The 27,079-nt window shown below is 29.5% G+C and overlaps 1 protein-coding gene across 1 annotated transcript in view; it reads right to left on the minus strand.

Annotated features, from left to right (window-relative positions):
• LOC105366914 (mutS protein homolog 4-like) overlaps positions 1-27,079 on the minus strand; it is a 53,987-nt gene that overhangs the window by 9,102 nt on the left and 17,806 nt on the right. The window contains 4 exon segments of the mRNA XM_011505520.1: positions 644-852; positions 2,695-2,788; positions 2,790-2,800; positions 7,676-7,777. Coding sequence (XP_011503822.1) covers positions 644-852; positions 2,695-2,788; positions 2,790-2,800; positions 7,676-7,777 — 416 coding nt within the window.

A 27,079-nucleotide genomic window follows, 5' to 3' on the forward strand; every position in this document is an offset into this window, starting at 1 on the left:
TCGGCTCTCTTACGACCGATATTTAAAGGCAACTACACACGTGTTAAGATAAACACATTGGCATTCCAGTGTTCGATCAGAGCACTACAATCATGATAACCTCTTAGTGATAATATTCAATAGATTATAACCTGCTTCATTCATAGTAAATATATTTCAACACCACAAAATTATCAAGAAATATAAAGTTCGTCTGTAATTTACCCTTTTGTAAATCAATTCAAATAAATAGAAATAATAAAGACATGTGTTAATTATTAAGCAGTGCATTCACCCTTTACTTGCCTGGCAACCCCACATAACATCCAGTGGGTTTTATTGTTCTAAGTTAATTATTGCACGTTTGGCTGACTAGTCAAATTGTGGGATTATTTTCCGAACAGAGCCATACATATTTTTCAGATTTACGTTTTAAATAATTTATTTCATAAATATAGAATGAATTAGTTACATAAAATGATGGGTAAAATATATGAATTTATGAAGATGTTCTTTATATATAGATAAAATTTTTTAAATTAATTTTTATATTAATTTATTCTATAAATATTGTTTAACGTATTTTCCATTTTGTTACAATTTGTTCTTTATTTAAAAAAAAAAATAATAATATATAATTATGTTATAAAGTAGAAATACTTACTTAGTAACATTCAAAAATGATTCTGCCATCCGCGTTAAATAATTCTGGTGAGTTGTACAAAAACAAAATGCCTTTGTATTTAATATTTTAATACAAATTGATATTGCTAAACAAGTTCCATCTTCTGTAGTAGTTCTCATACACGGTTCATCAAGAACCACTAATGAATAATCTGTTAGAAAATTTATAATATAACCTAGTCTTTTAATCTAAAAAAAATGAATGACTATGTAATGACAATTTAATTACTTAAAAATTCTCGAAAATTACAAATAATTTTGAATAATTAAATATGCTTTTGTCAGTATTGTGGTTATTAGGTACGTATACTGTGAACTTAATGGCATAATCCAGTTAATATTTTTATTAAGATAAGGCTTTAGTTTTCTATTCTACGTGATAATTAGCCAATATATATATACGTAACTACTAATAAATGTGGTAAAAAGTATTCCTGATTTTATCATACTTTTTACTAGACTTTTTATTTTATATTTTATATATAACGATAATTTTCTATATAAGTTATTCTAACTAATTAGTGTACTATTAATCGCAGCAATTTATCATTTGTACTTCGTTCTCAGGTAATGGAATTACATAATTTGTGAACGCAATTATTTAACTTCGTTTAAATAAGAGTTTATATTCGAATATTTTATTATATCTGTAATTCAGTTATGATAATATAAATTTTCTCTCGAAACAATATTGACAAATATTTTTGTATCCATATATAATACGATTTATATAATAATTTAAAATACCTATATAATATTTGAATCTGTTAATAATATCTACACTTTAAAATCGTTAATAAATTTGATGAAACATTTTCGTGTATTTGTATTAAGTATTAAGTAAATACTTAATAATTAACCTTATAAGTCAACCCAAATACACGAAAATGTTTCATCAAATTTATTAACGATTTGAAAGTGTAGATATTATTAACAGATTCAAATATTATATAGGCATTTTAAATTATTATATATATCGTATTATATATGGATACAAAAATATTTGTCAATATTTTATCACCGCCAAATATACAAAATACACATTCATTTTCACTATTACATAAATCATAATAAAAGATAATATATCTAACTAATAAGTACTTTCAATATTACTAAACAATCAAAGGATATCACGTACCCTTACAAACCTAATACCTGGTAAATGATCTAATTATGTATCTACTTTCATGATATTCATTTAGAATACGAAGTTAAAAAAGAGAACAAAGATAAAAAATAAATAAAATGTTTTCCTTTTAGTATTTATATAATTTTAATTAGTTTTGACTAATGATAAATATATTACATCATTATTAAATTATTCTAGTTGGCATATAAACTATTTGTTATACTCATATTTATCCGTAATACATTTTTAAATACAAAATTATCTCATTATTTAATTTTATATTGCATTTTATTGTCTAATTGTTCCATTATACTTCACTGCGCCAGATTACATTGTGATATTTTTATATTCAATTAACCAACGTAATATATTTGTAATCAATTTAGTTAATCCTGTTTCCTTTACCCCAATACCCACAATAACAAAAATAATCGAAAAATGAAATCTAAGCCATTATATACACACATACACACGCATATTCGCATGCACATACACACATATATCATTGACATTTAAAATAAAATTTTAATAATTACATATAAATCCAATAGTCGAAATATTGTTAACATTTAAATTAATATGTAAAATAGTAAGTATCTAAAATTACTTAATTAATAACTTCATGGTCATACTAAAAATAAAACAAATATATAAGCATTGAGTAATAAAATAGAATTTGAAATTATAGTATAACTATTTATATATATTTCTGATACAATCGATTCAATAATCTGGAAAAGATTAATTCGCATCATGTTATATGGATTACTCCCACCCTCTTATATAATAGTACATATTATGTTATATTTTTACTACAAAATGATTAATTTTTTACTAGAATTATGAAATATTTTGGTATAATAATATAAAAAGTTTAATATATTTTAATATATTTTGCTCACCTGAAATTCATACATTGAGATATTATTTTGTATATTATAATAATTTGAAGAATGAAATAAAAAACGATCGCAAATTCGAAAAGTAGCTTTTTGAGAAACATCCTATCTAAAAAAGAAAAATATTATATAAATTAATTATTATTATTCTTTTAAGTCAATTATAGTACATGGAAATAAATCTATATGTAAATGAAACTATAAATAATAACTTTATATAACATAAAAGTAATTTAATATGGAAAAGTGATCTTTTATAAAAAGCGAATAAAAACTTTGAAGATTTAAAATAATTAGATAATTATTTGAAATCATTATTTGAGTATTTAAAAATATTATGAAATTTAAATTATTTCAATTTATATTTTACTATTATGTATCAACTATAAAATTAACTAATTAACAAGTATGTATAACGGTTACTTGAATTTTAGCGTTCATATTTATAAACTTTGCTAAAGTTAAAATATAAAAATTGGCAAGAACATTAACGTGAAATAAATTCCGAATAATAAAAGCAAATTTTAGATTATTTTGTATATAAATATAGAAATTGTCACAGGAATTACAATATATATTATTATAAATATTGTGCCTTACTATAAAATATAAATCTTTTTAACAAAAAATTGACCTGATACAAATTTTGTTTATATACCATACAATATAAAGAAATGTATAAGATAGTTTTTCTTTCATTTGAAAGTATTAATAATTTAAGTCAGAATAGATATTTTCTTACATTTATGACTTGCTTAATTTTATATTTATATTTAATATTGCATCCAATACACATTTTCAAGAAAATAAATCAATATTTACAAACTTCAACATGTATACACAGCTGTTCGAAATTGCTAGAACCTTTTCCTATGCCATAAAACATCTGGCAAAACAACATCGTTAAATAGTCGGTAGTCAATTATTAAGTCATAGAAAAAGAAATGCAAGTACGTAATAATAAATAGTTTTTTAATACTGATTTGAACTTTGTTGATAATATAAAATATTCATATTAATATTATAAATTTTAGCCGTTTCCATATATTTTATGTATTCTGTTATGTATTAATAATATTAGTTATAAGTAAGAATGCCAATTTCATTATTAATTATAAGAATTTACTATATGTACACTTTAATGTTCTGTCACAATGTCTTTAACTTACTAGAAGGTTGGCAAGAAAGTCCTTTTCTCTCCTTTAATTGAAATTTATAAACCCATATATTGTTCATTGTCTTATTTCCTTCATTTATTTGTCTCAAAATTTTTTATTATATATTTGGAATCAAATAAGTTAAAAATCAAGTAAGATTAGATTCTTAAATAAATAATTAAAAAAAAATTTCTTTACCTATTAGTACTTTTCATCGTAAAAATAAAGTGAAGATGAAAATTGGTATTATGTAAGTTCCAAAATTCATTTAAATTAATTTGAAAACTTTTCGTTATTATGCATATATATATATCACCTTCTCTCAGTGAAACCATCACGAGGAACACACGTTTAATTACCTAGTGCGCAAAGTTTACAAGCATCTAAGGATGCTGACTATATTACAAGATAATATTTGACTACAAGACGCATGGCATCGAATTACTCCTAATTACGAAGGTATACCAGTAGTTTCTATTGAGGGTAATCATTACACAAGTACATCCTCGTTATTGAATATAGTGCACACTCTCCTATGAAAAGTGAATTCAACCCATCAATAAATAATGGTCAATAAACCATAATAAACGTTGTTTAACCAAGTCTGCACATATTGTACATCTCTACAGATCTTCCACTTAAATCCTTCCCTAAGCATGAGCTAAAGCGGGCGACAAATTAATTGAACTACCGTACGTGGCAGTTTGTGCCAAAAAATCAAACACATTTTCGAACAAATATATATTAGCCAATCGTATCTCAAAAATGAAATTGAATAACTTTCTTATTTTTACAGAAGGTGTTAATTTGTTTTAAATAATATTATTTGATAAACAATTGGTTTACATGTCCCTTATAAATATTTATTATTGTAAATTTTTAATATAAATTATTATATAAGCAGAGTTTTATATAAAACAGTAATTTCTTTATATTCTCTATCTTAAGATTAAGATTAAGTTATTAACAAACAGCCATGATATAAATAAACTAGAAAATTAATGAATAAACTGGACTTAAAATGAAAATAATAAGTTATTCATAGAATAATAGACTATTTAAATAATAACTGTATAATAAAAATAAATAAATATATATAAAACTTCTAAATTGATTCTTTACAAGATTCTTTTTAATTTAGCATGCATTCACTTGGTTAGTTAATAATTTCAAATTACCAATTCTTAACTCTCCAAAATATAATGATTTTGTAATATAATAATGAATCGCTTAGTGTTAGGAATTCTAGTCACCCGGCGGTAGACAGACTAAGATGATTGGATTAGACTATACCCACCATTTTACTGGTGGCAAAGTGCGAATGAATTAGAGGGTAATACTTTAATTTAGTAATCAACACAATTGGTTTTCATAACATTTATTTCGTTTTGAAGTCTCATCTTGATATTAATATATTTGAATTAGTACCTCATCGGATCCCTTGCACGAGGCACTTACAAAATTGCATACAGAAAATACAATGCCTTATCCGGAGTATGAAAGGGCAGACTCATCTTGTAAGAGGCGTATGGCGAAAACACAAAGCCTCATGCGGAGTATGAAGAGGAAGGTTCGTCTTGCAGGAGGTGTATGGCGGAAGCTCAGCGCCTCGTCGCGAGATCTAAGTGGGAAGACAGTAGTTAGCACGACTCTACTTGATTCACTCAACTAACTGCCTTTGTAGTTGGTGTCCCTTCGCACACCCGTTAGCGGGAGCCTTGCGATCGTATAGTACCGTACAAGGCTGGCGCGTACGTGCTTTTAATATTTGGTTTCTCCTTCGGTTAAGTACACAGAAATTCATTGTCTTAGCTAATTCTGTCATGAGTGCGTTGGTGGTACGCTTCTTATATAATTCACTCTTGTAATACAATCAGCTCTTAAATGGTTATAAATGATTGTGACTTCACTGTTGACTTACTAGCTTATTGTTGTAGAGCCTGGCAGAATTACGTGCGTATATATTGAAAAACTGACTGACTGGTGTAAGGCGGAGCTTAATTCCTGTGTAGAGTAATAATGGATAACTGATTTATCAAGAAATTTACAGTGATCCTACAAGCATGTTTAATACGCACACGAAACTGAAGGCATAGTCGGTCCCTGGTGGCTCTGTTGAGATATATTGACTATTCTATAGCGGTCCTGCTAAAGTAAACCGCGATCCGTGCCCTGGCGTTTCCACTAAAAGACCGAGCTTGCATCCTTTAAATATGCACACGGAAGATTACTTCGCTGGCAACAATGCATAGGTGTTGCCATAATGAAAGTCTTGCATGACGTCAGAGTCCCAGCTCCAGTACGTTCGTGAATTGTAGAAAAACAAGGCTCTACAAATTTTGGTTCTTACAAATCAATAAACGACATTGCTATGCGGAAACTATATATACTCTACAAAATGCAACTCGTCGTTCCGACTTGTTTTATCAAGGCCGGTTCGACGGATACAATTTGATGCCGTTGACAACTCAGAGACCACGGGTGTTGTGTGGTAGCGATGAAAGGTCACAAGTGGAAGGGATATTATATAATAATACAATTTAATGTGACTGAAGTATTTACTTTTATTCTGTTATTAATTGTTGACAAGGTTGACTATTATTACTATTATTCATTATAGATTAACTCTTGGGTTGAAGTAACGTGTTACGGAGACAAACGTACAGTAATCTATGCAGCTTGATTGTTGAATACGAATGTCGAATGTCGCGAAGTTTCGTTCGTCGACACTAGTGCTGTTTGAACGAGCACGTGTGTGGTTGAGGTTATGAATGCAGCGTAATGACTGAAAGATACCACAGAGTGGCGCGAAACTGGATTCGTCGACACTCGCGCTGTGTGTTGCTTAATTTCATAAGCTTCCGAACTTGAACTAAGGTGAGGGTTGCTTAAAGAGACGCCCCTTTTGCGGGCGCGAACTTGACGATGCGTACTGGAATTTATTCCGCACTGTCGTTTTAAGAGGAGCTTTCTCGTCCTTAGTGCTTGTCGATGTAATACTCTGAATCTCAATATATATGTAATTATTGTAGTAAAAATACTACTTACGAAGACTAATCGTTGACTCGTCTCCGGAATATCAAGAGAATACTACTAAGAGAAAAACTATCAAGAGTGATGAGTATTAAAAATTGCGCCCCTTAAATACATTTGCTGACTATGAATTTGACTTGAACCCCTTCCCTTATTTTTCGTCCAATCAGAGACTTCTCCCTTATAGTGCGAGGGCAGCGCCTCTTGTGGCTTCGGAGTTAATTAAGGGCCTAGTCGTCTCTTGGTCTTCATGACAAGCAGACCTCTCGTTGCTACTGCCGCATGCGACAGCATGTAGTCAGCGGAAAGGGGGGGCAACGCTGACACATCTGGTGACAGCATTGCAACTTGTCGACAGCGGGAAGGGGAAGGAAGGTCTGCTTGCAGTAATGCTTGAAGTAGTTACCGAGCGGAACGAAAATGCAGATGTCTAACTATAGGTTTTCCCGTGTTTATGGTATTGTTTTTCCAGATGTTTTATGACACTAGTACTTGATAATTTTGAGCAAGCGAATATTGAAATCTAAATATAATTTTTACGATGTTACTTGCCACATGTTTTATTGCACTGACAAAAAAAGGAAAAGGTCTCGCATTCTCGAACATATACATTACAGGACATTCGCAAACAAAAGCTTTAAAATCATATAGAATTTTCGGAATCAATGTTTACGATCTTATGAGCTATAACGATTACAAATTTAAAAAAATTAAATTTCTTATTCTAAAAATTAAAAATCTATTAGATAAAAGTATAATAACTATTTTAAAATGGATGATTACATGGATCGTACCTGGGCTAGAACATGTAGTAAAATTATTTGTTTTAAGTACATTGTTTTTCCACTTAAGTTTGGTCCAGTAATTAGTTGAAAATTATATGGAACAGAAGCAACCTATAATTTAAATATTATAATCTTAGTATATATCCAATTTTTTTTATTAAAAATATTTTAATTTTAAATATATATTGTTTGGGATCCGAGAACTTTACAAGTCTTCTAGTTCTTGAAACTTCTAAAGCTTTACTTTCCCGGAATTCTCCAACCCACTAGTCTTATTATTCTTGAACGTCCTATAATATTTATGTAGTATCCACATAGTAATACTTATCGATTGTTGCCAGTTAATTAAGCTGTCGCGTGGATATTTAAAGCATGCACGCGTCAAAACACGCGCTCTCTTAGTGAAGCCATTATACAAGGAACGGCCGTCATTCTGCAGTGCGTGTCAATTAACAAACAGTCAAGGGTGCTGACTGTATTTCCAAAAAAATATTCGACTACAACAAGCATGGTATAGAAGTACTCCTTATCACAAAGGTATACCAGTAATCTCTCTTGATAGTAACTATTGATCACAGGATAGGATCAAGGCAACTGTATCGCTGTGAGTAAGAATAGCATAAGCCATGCTCTTTCAATTAGAGCATCACACGGTTCTTTGCTAATCCTTAGAACATTAGCAAAGGCCTCAATTACATAAATAAGCTATACTCCTTTCTAAAGAGTGTGCATAATCCATTTCTAATCCTTCAGCGACATCGTTAAAAGCAATAAGGAGCAACTGCATCGTTGTGATTGAACATAGTTCACACTCTCCTATGAGATAGTGAATTCAACTCATCAATAATGTAATTGTCAATAAACCATAATAAACCATATTTAATGAAGTCTGCACACACTGTATATCTCTACAGCCCTTAATCTACAACCCTTACTCCACTTAAGTCCTTATCTAGGCCCTTCGAGCCAGAAAATCGAACATATATATATTCAATAATGAATTCATATTAAAATTTTAATAAAATAATTATATTCAATGTCATGATTTATATGCGAATTCTACTTAAGAATATTTTAATAAGACACAAGTAGTTCAAAATTCTATTAAACAGAACAATAATATAAATACATTTAAGCTATATATTATGTAAAAAAAATATTCTCACGTCGTGAAAAAAATTAGTTATGATAGAATATCATTATTATCAAATCGAATTTAAATATATTATATATTATAAAATTATTATTATTATTAATTATTATATACAATTTAAAATAGAAAATTTACTTATTGAATTAATTATAAAATAATTATAATAAATATTTTTTATAAAAATTCCATTTAATTAGAAAATCATTACAATATTTTATAAATTTTTATTTACTTATAAAATGGTAATTGAAGAATCAATAAATATATTTTTTTAAATAATATCATTTTGTATATACTGTATAATTAATATAATAATATACTGTAATAATATAAATAATACAAATTATTAGATATACTATTTCCAATAATAAAATATATAAACACGTTGCATTGCTGATTTTAAAAGTTATATTGAGGTATCTAAAATATATAAAATATTAATTATTTAGGTATTAAAAATACATAATAAAATGCATATTAATAATAATATTTTCCGTATGTATCTTAGATTTAATATGTGTATTTAGTATGCGAATAAATATGAAATAACACTATCCATTCCGTTCGTAAATTAAATTTTTAATTAAATTAAAACATAAGATTATGTAGAAAAATACTAATTATGGTCATTAACGTTGAAATACAAAATGAATGATTACTGTTTCTTTTATTATGTTTGATTAATGAAATAATTTTTTTCCTTTCTAAATACAGCTTTTATTGATAAAGAATATCTAATGATATTAAATAGAAAATGGTTCTTCAATATCGTTAATATAAAAACATTATATTAATTAGATACTATTTATCAAATGATTTATTGCTTATAATTGTGTTCGAAAATGGTATTATTTCCTGGCTCGAACTGCCAGTGTTTCGATAGCTTTAAAAATTTGCCGCCCTATAGCAGATGCTTGGGTGGAAGTAAAGTGGAACGGTTATAGAAAGGTGTAGTGTATGCAAACTTCGTTAACATATGGTTAATTAACAGTTATATTTATAATGTAAGTGTATGTATGAACATACCTTGAGACTATGCTTGTTGTTGCAGTGTAGTTTCTCGTCTTGACTGCTTGTAGGTGTGGGACGTTTAACAATTAGATTTGTATCCTCTTAGATGGCTTCATTGTGTGATATAACTGAACGACTCGTGTGTGACCGAAAACACAGGCTGAAAACGTAATGACTTATAACTCTTGACCGACTGATAAACAATGAGCCTATAAGCCTGTTGAATACGTGCACGAAAATTGATGGCTTGTCCGTTCCGTGGCGGCTCTGCTGAGATATACTGACCGTTCCATAGCGGTCCTGCTAAAGCAGATCGAAATCCGTGCCATGGCTTCTTCACTTCTTCACTCCACAGGGTACTCTGTTAGATCGGTTCACTGCAAGAGGGGTTCATAGTAAGAGAGCGAGGCTCGCCGCATACTTGCCTTATATATCCACGCGGCATCTTACTTATCTGACAACAAAGCATCGATGTTGCTGCACTGGAATATTACATGAGGTGCGGAAAGAAAACTCTAGAAGTTTCGAGAATTCTAGGAAAAAACAAGGCGTAAGAACTTTGGAGAATTGGAAGCGACGTTACTATTCGAAGACCATAAACATTGTAGGCCATTTCAAACCAAACCATAATAAATATATGAAAATTCTCGTCCCAAGTGTTTACAGAAACTTGAGAGCAAGAGAGACTAGCGATGCCAATAGTCAACGGTCTTAGAACTTGCTTCAATCACAAATTGTATTTTTTTTATTAGAGTATTTTTAAAATTTTACATTATTCATTGAATTTACATATTGTATTTTTAATAAATAATAATTTCATACATTGAATATACTACTGCTATTTAGTTTCGTATTTCATCTGTACAAAATATAGTTGATTTTAAAGTATGCATAAAATTTTTGAAATGTAATAATAAATTCAATAAAATAAATAAAATAAAATTTGCATATTTTACCTATCAAATTACCTATCAAAAACCTATCAAAACGCAAAGATGGTATTTTTTAAGTGAATTAAATTCTAAATGTTTATAAAATTACAATTTTTTTCTAAAACTTTAAGTTTTCTCTAAAACTAAAACTTTAAGATTCGTATAATATATAAAACCTATATAAAACCTTACAGATTATTCATTCCTAAACAAAATTCAAATTTATTAGTATGCAAATGATCTGCAGTTAGTATTCACCATGAATAATTGGAATAAATAAATAGTGACTAAATATAAACTTTAATATAAATAATATGCTACGTATTGTCCAATTAAAAATAATTTAATTTATTCATAGGAAATTAATATTTTTCTTAAAACTTTCATTATTTGCAGAAAATTTATTGGAAAAGTATGTCCATTTAATTTCATATTTAATCCATATAAAACCATTACATATTTCTACATGTACTATAACATGTAAATTCCTGCTATGTACTTTTTTGTGCCTACACTAATACTCTAATCTAAATTTAATTATAATTCATCCTTATGTGCAGTTATAACAAGCGTTAAAACCAATTTAACATCGTTCTTTTTAGAAAAAAATTTATCAAAAAATCTCTTTTGAAAGTTTATTTACAATACATTATCTTGATACTGTAATTAATAATAAACTTGGGTTCAATAGGTTGAATAAAAATTTAGCAATTATCGAGTATATAATTTCTCTCAACCTTATAAATTCTATTATATTATTTAATTGAAAGTATAAAATTAAGTATTTTATGTAATTTAGTAATTCTATGAATCAGTACTCTACTTTCATAGTATTAATATACAATGGATTAATTTATTAACCGCTGTTAAAATTTTTTTGATATTATATCATAATATAAAAAAACCAGAAAAATTGAATGGCAAGAGAAAACATCAATAAAACTGTAGACAACATTAGCCGTTTTGTAAGAATTAAATTTTCAAAAATTAAAACGATATTCTAGTATACCAATATTTTCATAACACTTATGCAAATTATTCAATAATTTCGTATATATCTTATGGTATATTTTGTTTAATTTGTTAAACAATAAAATATACAATTATAATACTTACCACGTTATTAGAAACACCAATTTCGAAGCCCACTAAAAATTGGATTGGATGATACGAATTAATAAGGCATAGTTTGTGACCAAATGTTGGTTGAATAAATCCGGAAATTTTACTTACTAACGCAAGACTAATAAGAAAGTCTAAATCACCTACATCTTTACATAGTTGAAAAAAAAAGTCATTATATACACGTAATTCATCAATTAACTTTTCTATAACTCTAAATGAAATATATTTTTATTAAAATATAAATTAAAAAATTTTTAGTAATGTAAACCATAGGTATAAAATTATATAAAAACTTACACATTACTTATTACATGAATTTCATCACTAATCTCTTTACATTTTTGGCTATCCACTAATAATTTTTCTGTTGTTATGAATAAGGCATTTTTATGTTGTTTTAACACAATAAAATTATTTGGTAAATTTCGTATACTATGACATTGATTTCCAAAGAAGCTCATTTGTATATAATACCCGTTTAATGAATTACACCCTAATCGAAGTTGTAATGAAAATTTTTTACGTAAGTTTTCAACATATTCTGTAAATATTTTAAATAAAATCAACAAAATTTCAAATATAAAGGCCTACAAAGACAAAACTATAAAAAATGTAATATGTATTGGCAACTAGAACAAATAATTTATATTTTTTACAATATTAAAAATTATGTTATTGAATCAATTTTTATACAAATCGTTAATAAAATATTATTCTTCCGATGGTATTTCTAAAACATAATGAAATATAATAAATCGTAGCCAAATGTACAGCCAAGTTATTTTTAAATAGGTATATATTTTTAATAAGACTCTGCAAAGTAAGTTAAATTATAATTTTCAAAGCAAAAAATTTTTTTAACATAAAAAATTATGATACTCCTATAATCAGTATTTGATTTAATCAATATAATTATTTATCGAAGACTATTTGTTATCACTTATTTTTGCAATATACAATGTACAAGAAATTTATTATTAAATATAATATTATTATAGATCATAATAAATTTAAAGAATTATGTATTGATGTTGAAGGGTGAAAATAGAAAATAAATTTATTATCATATTCAATTAAAAATTTTTAAAAAAATTTTTCATTTTTTGCAAAAGAAAATTTTAAAAAATTCAAAAACTATAAATTAAATAGTACCAAATAATATCTAATTAAAAATATATATATATTTAATCAGAATAATGGTTTTATTTGAACAATCGAATATTCATTAAATTTAATAATTAATACTATAGACAAATATTACTAACACAATTACTTTCAGTTATTTCGATCGCAATTGGTATAAATCTTCGACTGACTCCATGAATTTTCTAACACTGACCAAAAAATATCTATGAGCATATATCATAATCTTATTCTAAATTCACTTCCCAGTAAATTTAATTTCTTACGACTTCCTCTAATGATAGATAAAAATAGAAATGATTTGTATGACGATTTGTAGAAGCTTTAATTTAATTTTCAATTGTATTAATGTATAAAGTTTATTAATAAATTCTATTTGATATTAATATTAAAATTAATAATCTAATCCACAAAAGCAATTCATCTAACTTTTATTTATTTCTACATATTGATCTAATTATATTTTTTCATAATAATTATGATAAAAAAATGTCATCCATATTTTTATAAAAAAATAACATAAACATACATAATCTTAAAAATAAGTTTTTCTTATCGTGGATTATTATTTATGCACAAATTTCTCTACATTAATTAAAAGAGCAATTTGAATATTTCTTATATTTTACTTCCTTCTAAATATTTAAAATTTAAATAATAGGATATTAAAGCTAATTAATTTTTCACCTTATTAATGAATAAGTAATTTAAATTATAATATTTTAATCACAATTTTATTTTATCATAAATTTATTATAAATATATATTTTTTAATGTAACAATTGAATAATTATTATAAATACAATTATATTAATTAATTTTATTATGTTTAACCGTAATGGCTTTAAATGTACTATAAAAATATATTTTATTGATTAAAATTACTTAAACTATATCCTAATTTTTAACGTACGAGACTTCAGACTTGTGGTAGTTTCCCTTAAATGCATCCCGCTGACCACGGCGTCCACTTAAGGAACACCTACTTCTTTAGCATCTTCAATCCGAGCGCCTTCCCTTGGTTTCTACAATCAGAGCGTATCTGGCTTCGGCGTCTCTACTTGGAGCGCCTCTTGACTTCGGCGTCTTTACTTGCAGCGCTTCTGGTTACGGCGTCTTCAATCAGGGAGAGTAGTCTATCTCTTGGTGTATCTGCTAAGAGCTCTTATTGAAGCGTCCTTGCTTTAACTGTCCAAGCGACAGTATGGCTAAATTTGACAACAGTGTATGCGATTGTATACCGTTAGATTTTAATTTTTGAGTGTAACGACTATTTTCAGATGTCTAATGATCTAGGTTTTCCAGAAGCCTAATGACTTGGGTTTCGCCAGATGTCTAATGACTTGGGAAGGGTTCTCGCAATTTTGAAGAAAATCAGAGAATATCTTTAGCTTATGAATCTGATAATTTCATTTAATCTATCTTTAATAGAAAAAAAACAATATTTTAAGTAATTACTAATAGATCATGAATTAATACAGAGATTATATTATTATATGCAATATTTATAATATATATAATAAAGAGATTATATATTATCTAAATTATATATAATAACCATATTATATATTAATTGGAGTTGAAGCAATTTCCAAGATCGTTGGCTCTCGGCATCGCTAGTCTCTCTAGCTCTCAAGTATCTGTAAATATTTGGGTACGAGAATTTTCGTGTACTTATTATGTTTTGATTTAAAATGGCCTACAATACTTATATGGTCTTCGCATAGTTACGTCACTTGGATTTCTCCACGTTTCTTAAGCATTGTTTTCTCTTAGAATTCTCAAAAGTTCTAGTTTTCTTTCTGCGCCTTATGTAAGATACTTGTTGTCAGCTAAGTTGTAAGCTAAGCTGCCGCGTGGATATATAAGGCAAGCCCGTGATGAGTCACGATTTGAAAGGGCCAAAATTTATAGAGCCTTGTTTTCCTACAATTCTCGAACGTTCTAGAGCTTGGACTCTGACGTCATGCAAGACTTTCAGCATGGCAGCACCTATGCATTGTTGCCAGCTAAGTAATCTTCCGTGTGCATATTTAAAGGATGCACACGACAAGCTCGCTTTCTCAGTGAAGACACCATTGCACGGATCATAGCCTGTCTTAGTAGGATCGCTAAAGAACAGTCGGTATCTCTCAGCAGAAACGCCACGGAATGGACAAGCCTTTAGTTTTCGTGTGCGTATTCAACAGGCTTGTAGACTCTCACTGTAATTTACTCAATCAATCAGTTATCAGTCATTGCGCTATTCAGTCAGTGTTTTCCGTCATATACCAGTCAGTCAGTTACATTCATTGTACTTACATAATTCAGTCAGACCGCAGCTCTAAGCTAGTTACTCCAATACAGTGATGCCATTATATTTAATATCAGTTTAATCCTCAAGTGCTCAATAATTTAAAACAGTCAAGACTGCTGATTTCTTTACAAGAATGAACACGACTATAAGCAGCGCAATATTAAAATACTTATAGGATCCGGCAAGGTAACTGAATCTCTGTGAGTAAAATCATCTAGCCATCGGGCATCTAATTGTGTGATAAGCACCTAGCTACGACGGGAACCTCTTTCAGTACGTTACCATCACGTAGCATTAGCCAAAGAAGTACAAGATATGTACGACATCCTAACTCTGCACGCAGTGTATGCTAACGCCACGTGACAACTACCACCGAACTGCCAGATCTCACAGATTGTCAACACCACCATAGAATCATTATTAATGTGTAGTTTGTAAAATAAAAGGCAATAATCAACACGATAAACAAATATATGTAATTATTGAACAAATGCGCTATCTCTTTCGCAATTCTCCCACAAACCATCTGGGAGTTTAGTCTAGTTTTAGACGTATATATATATATATATATATATATATATATATATATATATATATATACTACAGATTATATGAAAAACACAAGTGTATTTTTATTATGAAATATTTTTTATAATTGATTTATAAATAATTATTTTTATTTAAATTACAAAAAAATTCTGTTTTTCCCAAAAATTTAAAAATATTATTTCTTATTTTTATAATAAAAAATATTATGTGTAATTTAAATAAATTAATAAAGATAATTTGAATTATGTTTTTTATTCCTTAAAAATCATCATTTTTATTAGTCACTTTTTATTAAGCACTTTGTTATTAATATAATTTAATTTATTATATTAGTTTCCAATTAAAAAATTTACAATACGTAAGATTAATAATGGTAATTATTAATATTCTAATTTTTAGCATTATCTTAGTTATTTTATAATAACATTCAATTTTTCATTTCTATAAAAATAAAAATTTTGAAAAGTGAATCTCATTTGAATAAGGATATGATGCTTTTAGAAACAATCGATTACCATTTTCGATACATTATTTTTTTATTTAATTATTATTTTTGATATTTGATATTGAAATTTCCTGAATTCACCCAAGAGTTGGAGAAATAGGATCTGTAAAATATAAACATTTTTACTTAATCTGTTCTATTTTATGTATTTGTAGAATTATTGAAATAAAAGGATCGTATCCACTGTTTCTAGCACCAGAAGCTCACCCATTGTAGCACTAACTAGGCTGTCCGTGGATATTTAAAGCAAGTAAGCTTCGAGAAAGGCTGCCCTCTCTGAGCAGGTTTGCCTGGAATGGAACACGTGTCATTTTCCTGTGCGTATTAATCGATAGTCACAAATTAGTAACACCATCTACTCCCCTTTAAGAAAATATTAAACTATAAAGTGCATAGTAAGACACATTCCGTGCCACGGAGTGTGCATAATCCACTGCAAGATACGATACCACGCTAATACTTGCAAGACACATCGTGACCATCATCACGGAGCCTCTCGTGATGGTAAACTATTCACAGTATCAAGTCAAGGCCTCTGTATCGCAGTGATTAAACATTGTATATACGCTCTTAACACAAAATATATATAATCAAATTATTTAATAATTGAATTGGAAGTTCAAAATATTAATAAAATTTAAATAAATAAAAAAATGAATCTAATTAAGTTAAAAATAATATGGCTTTCTGAAAAATTAATTTAATATTTAAGAAATTTTTAATTATTTCATTTAGTAAAAAGTAAAATATTATACAAGTATGATAAGATCAAAAACATATGGCATATGCTTCACGATAAACGGACCACTAAATTAAAAAATTTTCATCTGTTATTATCAATAAAATTAAATCTTTTAAATATATAATCTATTTAATATAATACTATCTAAAAGAAAATGTATTTTATTTATTTACATATATAGAGAATCATAAGTTGTATTAGACAAAATTCTTTTATAAATAAAACAAAATTAATATAATCTAAATAAAAATCTGACTTCTTTATATTAAAATTGGATCAAATTATGTAACGATTATTTAAAAATGTTTATTTTCATATAGTTGTGGATATATATAGTAAAATATATATAATTACAGTGGATTGATATTTGGAGACTTATAAAATGGTCATTAACAAATTTTAATCCCTTTTTCGACGCTTCATCAAGATTACAAATAATCTAAATAAATTATTCTGAATAGAATTTTTATTTTTATTAAATTTACTTAATATTTCATTACTTACGAATCATATTATCAATAAGTTCACAATAAGCTTGACGTATTACATCTAACAGCTCACATATGTTTGGTTTTATAGCAAAGCATCGCTGCATAATAGATGATGTATATCCTTGGACAGAATTTGCCTCTATATGAATGAATTCAAAAATTAACTCTCTAATTTCATAATAGCTGTTACCTTGAAAATTCTATAATTTAAATTTCATTATATACTTTTTAAAGAAAAAGCATTTATATTTCCAATTCCTTTAATTTTTATTACAAATCCCTTATTAATAAATATTTAAAATAATAATAATTTTTATTTGCTTTTATTATTAGTTTTGCAATAATATATATCAAGCAATTATGGATATTATATATTTTATTATTAAAATGAAAATCAAGAGTAAATTAAATAATAAATAATTAAGAATTTGAAAATATTTATCTCCTTATTTTTATATATATCGAATTCCATTAATTATTCTTAAATGTCACAATATAAAACATTTTAAATCTATAATTTTTAAAAATCAATATATAAAATTTGCAGTATTTTAATGATTGAATTTTTATTTTACATGAATCTAATATTAAGTGCAAAGTACTCGCACAAGAATTTAAGTGTCCTCCAACTTATTGCAGTAAGGCACAATAATTTTATTTTTATACTATGGTTTATGAATACAATAGTATACTTTCAAAATACATTGATAAATAGATCCAGTGAGAATACGAATAGATTCAACGAATAAGACACCGACAATAAAAGAAAAATAATGACTTTCCTATTCTAGAAATACAAATTAATTTGATTTAATTATGAATTTAATTATTATATAAATGCATTATATAAAGTAAAACACATAATTAGGTAGCTACGATGAAAACAATTGAACTCAATAATTTCAATAATTTTGAATTTCATTTCTTTATTAATCTATATTCTTTATACATTTATCTATATATTCTACTATTGTGTACATTCTTTTCCATCTTGCGATAAATTTATTCGTTTAATTTTATTCCATTTTTTACACTGCATCTGTTTCAAATCATTTTATAATGTCTCTTTATTGCACATGTTTCTATCAGCATCTTATCTATATTTGCAAATAAATCTCAATTAACTTTTTTATTATATCTTGCTTTTCATACATTTTAATGTAATTTAAATGAGGTGTTCAGGATTGGATAATTTTCCAAGACCTTTGGCTCTCGGAAATTTATAATCCTTCTAGTATTTTGTAAACATTATGTTTCTTGGAATTCTCCAGCTTTCTGGAGATTTACTTCCCGGAATTCTGGAATCGTTTAAAACTTTATTCTCGAATATCCTGCAATGTTTATCTAGTCTCCGCATATCAAAACCTATCCATTGTACTCAGCTAACTAAACTGTCGCGTGGATATATAAAGTAAGCAACGAGTCTACCTCTCTCTTACGACGGGACGCCATGAACGGAACAAAGTGTGTCTTAGCAAGACCGCCATGGAGCAATCTCTCTATCTTTCTCTCAGCAGAGACGCCACGAAATGAATACGCCTTCAGTTTATACATCACTTATATTCACTTATACGACTATAATTCCGAAAAGTAATAAAAATGAAACATGCAAGGCTATGCCCTATTGACGTCACGACAAATGTCGGCATAGCAACAGACACCGGATCGCTACCGGCGCCTCAGACTACCACGAGAATACTTAAGGGTTGCGCTTCACGCGCAGCAGTCAGTCATTGTCTCAGTCTAGTCTAGTAACAATTACGCAGTCATTATAACGGGCTCACTATTCATCTTCAAGCTTCTCTCTACAGTCATCACTTACTGTAGCGGTACACGTACGTAATGCTCAACTAGTAAGTAATCTGACAAGCCAATAGTGACGCCACATTATCAAAATCGTTAATTAAGCTGAAACGAATAACGCGCTAGTGCTAACATAATCGAGAGTGAAATTATCGAAATCATACTACATATATTAACGGATCACACCGAAGACTAAGGCAGCAGCAAATTGATCCCCCTTTAAAAAGCTTGGGTACGACAGTGGCAGCTCTTACACACCGACACTAAAGCAGGAGCGACCCGGTCCTCCTTAGACGACTTCGGTACGACAGCGGCGGCTCTCACGCATACTACGACTGCGTCGACTCTTCAGACCACGGAGAGTATACATACTCCCGTCAGCACGTAAAACAATTGAAGAAACTTCACCAAATTATTCGCTCACACCTTCATTCATACATTTATGATCATTAACTATTTATTATATTATTATATTTAATAAAAAGAAAGACAAGAAATACTACAAGTAGTATTAAATAATTGTATTGTCCCTTCCACTTGCCAACAACACCTCCACCCAACATCAAAGGGAGGTTTTTTAGTCTGGGCACAAGCGTATTACTTACTTTTAAATAATACAAATACAATCTTCATATAAATGTTGTATAATGTATAATATTTCAAACTTGTAATTTTCTCTAACTTTATTCTAATCGTAAATATTAGTTTATTAATACATTTGGTACTATTTTTTGTATTTCATATTATTTTACTTTATATTCTCAAATTTATTGTTTCATTTGCTTATTTTATTTATATATTTCATATCTTCTTGTTTCTTATAATGATATTGACTTCTATCCACTATTTTAATTACCATTTATTTTTTGATACTTTATACTATATCTTGTATTTTTTTATTTTGTTCTTTTCAGTATTATGCTGTTTTGCTCTCTGTATAATATCTATTTTAATATAAAGTTCTTTAAGTATTATTCAATTATCAATACGGGACTTTTCTTCTTTGTATATTTCAGTATTTTTATTATTTATCATATCTTCTCTTCTGTTGTTTTCCTTTCTTGCATGATTTTTATAAGTAATTATAGATAATATTATATTCAATATTAATTAAATACCAATAATTTAAATTTGAATAAACATTGATTCTATGCATTATTATTTAATCAACATATTTATATAAATAATTACTTATATTTTTTAATTGAAACACAGATTGTTTGTTTTTTATTTAACATTTGATTTTCACTTATTTTTTATTTTTTACGACTCTTTATTTTTATCTTTGCACTGTTAATGCAAAATATATTTACTTTTCCAAAATTTCTTTGGTTTAATGAAAACAATAAATGTATCTTCAAATTACAGTCTTTACTATTATAATATTTATTTATAATACTTTAACAACTTATTTTCAGTTTCAAATTAAATAGAAAATGAATTTTTAACTTGTAGCTTAGTTTTATAAAACATAAAATAAAAATAAATATATACGTTGATTATCCTCGTATTAAATACGATATATGTATTAAAATGAGATGAATGTGTACGGTATACTATTACAACACAACTAACAAATAAGGCTTCGAGAAATTGAAAAAAGTTATAGATATTCACATGAATTATCAATATATAATATTTATGAAAATATAATTTTTTCATTGTATTTTTTGGGATCAGACTAAAAAACCTCCCTTTGATGTTGGGTGGAGGTGTTGTTGGCAAGTGGAAGGGACAATACAATTATTTAATACTACTTGTAGTATTTCTTGTCTTTCTTTTTATTAAATATAATAATATAATAAATAGTTAATGATCATAAAGTGTATGAGTGAAGGTCTAAGTAAATAAATAAGGGAAAATTTCTTCAATTTTGTTACGTGCTGAGGAGAGTGTGTATCCTTTCCGTGGTGTGAGGAGTCGATACAGTCGTAGTATACGTGAGAGCCGCCGCTGTGTATCAAAGTCGATTAAGTGAGATTGGCTCGCTCCTGCTTTCCTGTCGGTGTGTAAGAGCCGCCGCTGTCGTACCGAAGCTTTCTAAAGCGGGACCGATTTGCTGCTGCCTTAGTCGTCGGTGTGATCCCTTAATATATGTAGTATGATTTCGATAATTTCACTCTCGATTATGTTAGCACTAGCGCGTTATTCGTTTCAGCTTAATTAACGATTTTGATAATGTGGCGTCACTATTGGCTTGTCAGATTACTTACTAGTTGAGCATTACGTACGTGTACCGCTACAGTAAGTGATGACTGTAGAGAGAAGCTTGAAGATGAATAGTGAGCCCGTTATAATGACTGCGAAATTGTTACTAAACTAGACTGAGACAAAGACTGACTACTGTATGTGAAGCGCAGCCCTTAAATATTATCGCGATAGTTGCTATGACGATATTGATCGTGACGTCAATAGAGCATAGCCTGGAAGGTTCGTTGGCTATTGTTTTTTTAAAGAACTGAATCGCGCGCTCATACCTCTCCCACTTTTGTATTCCGCTTTTCAACTTTTCAATCCGTAATAGTAAAAAAACCAAGAAAATCTAAAAGGATCTTTGTAAAATTACGAGAAGAAATAAGGGATCAAATATAATGAAAAAAATTTTTTTCTCTTTTAAAATTGATGAATATTTTAAGAAATATCAATCAATCAAGATATTTTTTTTATTAAAGGACATCTGTCTGGGATCAGACTAAAAACCTCCCTGAGATGGTGGATAGAGGTTTGCTGACAAGTGGAAGGGAAAATGCAATAATTCAACAGCTGCCTTTAAACGTAGTGTTCTTCCCTTTATTGAATATAAATATATAATAATCGTCAGTGGTCTATTGATGTAGAATTGATGTATGAACAATAAATAAAGGAGAGTTTCTTCAATTAATATGAGCGACAAGAATCCTGTAAGTGTATTCTGGATGGCTTGGTGCTTGATTCTCCTAATCGTAGTTAGGAACTCGCAGAGGTAGTGGGAGATTCGCCCTGATAAGGGGCAGCAATAGTGCCGCCTTTGCCGCTACCGATAAGAGCTGTAGCGGCTTCAGTGGGGGGCGCTTGTGTGACGTTACTGATGCGGGGCAGTGATGATGCCGTTGCCGCTTGCGAGATGCACGCTGTAGCGATGTAGTGGAGGAGTGATATCCGTGTCACGTTCTGCTTGACGTGTAGGAGTATTCTTCGTACCGTGTACTACTTATTAGTATTGCTGCTTACTTAGTTGGTAGGAACCGTGTATTAGTGATCCGTAAGAACGTGTGTAATAGCGTAGCTTACGTGTGTTAAGGTCGATCCGTGTAGTAGCGTTGGTAGGCCGTGAGCTTGGCTTTCGTTGAGCTGGAGTCGATCTGTGCAGGGTTGGATGGCTGAATGAGCGTGATTTCCGATGAGCTGGAGTCGATTTGTAGAATTCCGACCGCCATCAGCGTTCTATTGATGATTATTCCTTTGGGTTGAGTATTGGTAGCACTGCCAATTTATGTATTGGTATTACCATGGTGGTCGAAGCTGGTTTTAGTGTGACTAGTCCGTATCAACCAATCCTTGCCAAAATATGTATCGATTACTCGGACGGGGACCCATTTTGACGATGGAAAACGTTCATCTGTGATGAATAACAATGAGCCAATCTTAATGTCATTCCGTGTATGATACCATTTGGAAATTGATTGTTGCCGTTGTAAATAGTGAGCTGACCATTGTGGTAAGAATTATTGTACACGTTGCTGTATACATTGCCAGTAATGCAATCCTGACATTAACAATCCCTTGAAAGATGGTGTTGAAATAGTCGTGAGCGAACTCCCTATGAGGAAATGTCCTGGGGTGAGTGCCGAAACATATACGAGGTCGTTACTCGTCGGCCCTAGTGGTCTGGAGTTGAAGATTTCCTCAGTTGGACAGTCAGGGTGGTGAGCCTGAGCAAGGTGGTAAGAGTGAGCAAGGTCTCTCTGATAGTATGTCTTAGGTGGTGTTTTACAGATTTCTCCACAACTTCCCTCATGCCACCAATGTGAGACGTTCCAAATGGGTTGAATTTCCATTGGGTGTTGTCTTGTGAGAGCATATTTACTATCTGTTGATGTTTGCGGGTGCCTTGAACGAATAGTCTTTTGAGCGCTACATCAGCCCAATGAAGGTTGAACTACAATCCGAGTGCAATGTGTTTGAAATTCCTCGATGAGCTGCGACTCGTCTGTATGCGGATATAAACTATCGGTTGTGTAGCGACTAACTACTTCGATATGTACCGCAGATATAACAACACACACAAAAACGCAAATCCATGCTTTATGAGGTTAAGGGGCCGGCATAATCAACTCCGGTATGATTAAACGGTCGTAATAGCGTGACTCTGGAAATTGGTAATTGTCCCATCAGTGATGAGCACGGATTCCCCTTCGTCGTGCGCACACAATGCATTGCAGTATCTGTTCTTTTACAGGGAATCTCTCACCAAGAATCCAATATTGTTGGCGTATGTATGCCAACGTCAGTTACGTGCTTCCGTGGAGAGTATGTTGGTACGCTTGGTCAATAACGAGAGCTGTGAACTGTGAGTATCGTGGGAGAATGACCAGGTGCTTCTTTTCTAGCGTAAGTGACGGTGTCTCAAGTCTTCCACTGATCCTGGTGACTCCTTGATAGTCAACGTGTGCTGTGTGTTAAGAACTCTTAATTCTTCAGAGAAGTATGCTGATTGAGTTGCCTTTATCTAGAAGATGCTTGCCCTTTCGAAGGTTTCCGTGTTTATGTAGATAGTAGAGGATAACTCATGATTTTTTCATGATGTCTCATAAAAATGAGAGAGAGTGCTGTCGTTCGCAACAATTTTTTCAGTGTTGAGAATCTGTGTATTATATCCTATTGATATTGCGTCTTGGGTACTGTAACTAGTAGTACGGCGCTGGGACGTGCTTCCTGTTCATATTGTTTATCGTTCAATGTTAGATGGATTGGTCATGACTCTGGTCACTTCATCCACGGGGTCTGCTCCACCATAGTGGATTTCTTGAAGTTGGGATGAATTTATGCCTTGTGAGGCGCAATTCGCTAAGTTTGATTTTCCAGTAACATACCTTCAGTGAGTATCTGAAGTGAGCTCCTGAATGATAGAAACCATGTTTTTCAAAAATTTCTTCCACTTGATGGATGGGATTTTATTCACATAAGTGTCACTCTTGAGTTTGTACACAAATTCAATTTGGCCATGACGTAATGCATTAATTTAGATAGGAGTAATGCTGCAGCCAGCTCCAATCTTGGTATGGTCATTAGTTTAAGGGATGCTATATTAGTTTCGGAGCATACCAATAAAGTCATAATGCTGAATCATTTCCCCCAAATGATAACTGTTGGGGTTTTCCTCTAATTGATTACATTTAAGAGACTCTCTCAATCTCGAACATACTTACATAATTTTTTATATAATTAATATAATTTATTCGAATGTAAAATAATTGATTTAAAAAATTTGAACTTACATATTTAAATTCATTAAAAATAGAAGATGTTTTACTGAGGGTAATGTGAAACTGTGGAAAAATGTCCAAAATATTTTTCAAAAGTAGAAGATAATTTAAATTTTGTTCTGCCTGTTGAATATTATCATATTTATTTACTTTAAAAGCGATGTTAAGTAATTTTTCGATTCCACAAAATTTTTTCAAATTGTCCTAAATGTAAGAATTATAATATTTAGTAAAATAAATAAGTATTCTTATTTAGCAGTTTAAAATTAAAACAAATTAAAAAATAAATAATAAAACATTCTGCTAATCTTCGCTCGAAGTTAAATTAATCACCGAGTACGATATTTAAAAAAAACGTACATTATATGACAGAAGTTCATATCATTTAACATTGATGAAGTTTAGACTAATAATAAAACATCACTTCTCTGTATTAATATAAAGTTTTTATAAACTTAGATATATAAAAGTGTTGTAAATAAAAGATAGATGAATAATATTGCGTTGAAATATTATATTGTATTTGTCAGTTAATTGCATTATATTCTTTATTATTTTAATTTATATTGAAACGTTTACAAAATCTGTATTTCTCCGTCAGCTAACTATTCTAATCATTTTTCGAATCTTCGGTCTCTCTCTCTCTCTCTCGCTCTCTTTTAATTTAATGTGACAGTATATACTATATGCACTAATTATTTATTTTCCTTTTAAACGATAATATAAACTATACACTTTTATTCTTTGTAAACATTTATAAATTAGATTTGTTTGTTAATATTTTAGGTAAAGAACTAGATGTATTTGCTGCACATGTGGACGACATTCACCTCAACTAATTACAGATTAGTAAAATTAACTTAAGTACTTCGTCAATTACAATAATTATTGTGACTGTATGTTAAAAATGAGCAATATTTGTTATATATTCATACAAACTTCTATTATTTATATATGATATTTTATTTTTATTAAATTTATACAAAAATAAGTTAATTTACAGTTAGAAAAAGAATTATAGATTTAATTTAAAAAATTATAGGAATAATTAAAGAGGGAACGATAACCAGATGCAACGTTTATAGTATTCAGTACAAAAATTAGAAATTATTTTTCAACTTTTAAAAACGCTATTTATAATCCGTAATATTAGTTATATATATTTATTATAAAGTATTGTGTTTAGATTCAAAAAGCTTAGATTGACAAATCCATTGTGTACGAAAATGTATGATTTTCTGGCTCGAACTGCCAATGTTCGATAGCTTATTATAATTTGCCGCCTGCCCTAGCAGATGCTTGGGAAGGAGTTTCGTGGAAGGGGTGTACATTACTACAGTGTGCGCTTCTTCGTTTAATATGGCTTATTAAAGTTTATTCTCAATTACATTATTGTTATGTTCAAATTATCTGATGGAAGGGTATATACTATGTTCAATCAGAATGATTTAACTGCTTGAACTGATTCTGTAGTGAATAGTTTTCCTACGCGAGATGTTCCTTGATGGTGTTGTTGATTTTATAAGCATCAACAACTAATTATGCACACTCTTATTAATGAATATAGTTGCTGTCTGGGATCAGACTAAAAAAACCGCCTTTAGATGTTGAGTGGAGGTGTTGCTGACAAGTGAAGGGACAGTGCAATTATTCCGTAACAACATCTTTGTGATGTCTGTGGAAAATAGGTATGGATGTCTACGTATCCAAATAGCAAATCTATGATATCTGGATTTAAGTTAGCTTCTGTGTGCATTATATCATTTAATGATTGTCCCGATGTTGTTGGGCTTGATCCGTTGAATACTCCTCTTAAATTGGTGATGGAGCTGTTCGGCTTCATTACACCATGATGAGGTAAATAATATCTAATACTATCATTTCATGGTCAGTGGAACTGTTCGGGATTGATGCAGATCCATGAATTTCAAACAAAAGAAAGGTCATACGCGTTATCCGACGTACAGCATGTGCGCCTAGACTGGTACGCACGTGCGGACCGGAACGCGCACTCGAGGGAATGTTTAGAAACAAAACTCGGTAAGTCCGAGCAAGTTTACGACCCGAAATATAATATACTATACGATCATCCAAGGGTATTACTCCTACTCTTCTCTCGTCGAAAATTCTTGAAGGTTCTAGATTTTTCCTTCGACGCCTCGAGTAAGAATTAGTGCAACAACGACGATGCTTTGTTG

The sequence above is a fragment of the Ceratosolen solmsi genome, unplaced genomic scaffold, assembly GCF_000503995.2.
Source record: "Ceratosolen solmsi marchali unplaced genomic scaffold, CerSol_1.0 scaffold108, whole genome shotgun sequence".
NCBI classification, from domain to species: Eukaryota; Metazoa; Arthropoda; class Insecta; order Hymenoptera; family Agaonidae; genus Ceratosolen; species Ceratosolen solmsi.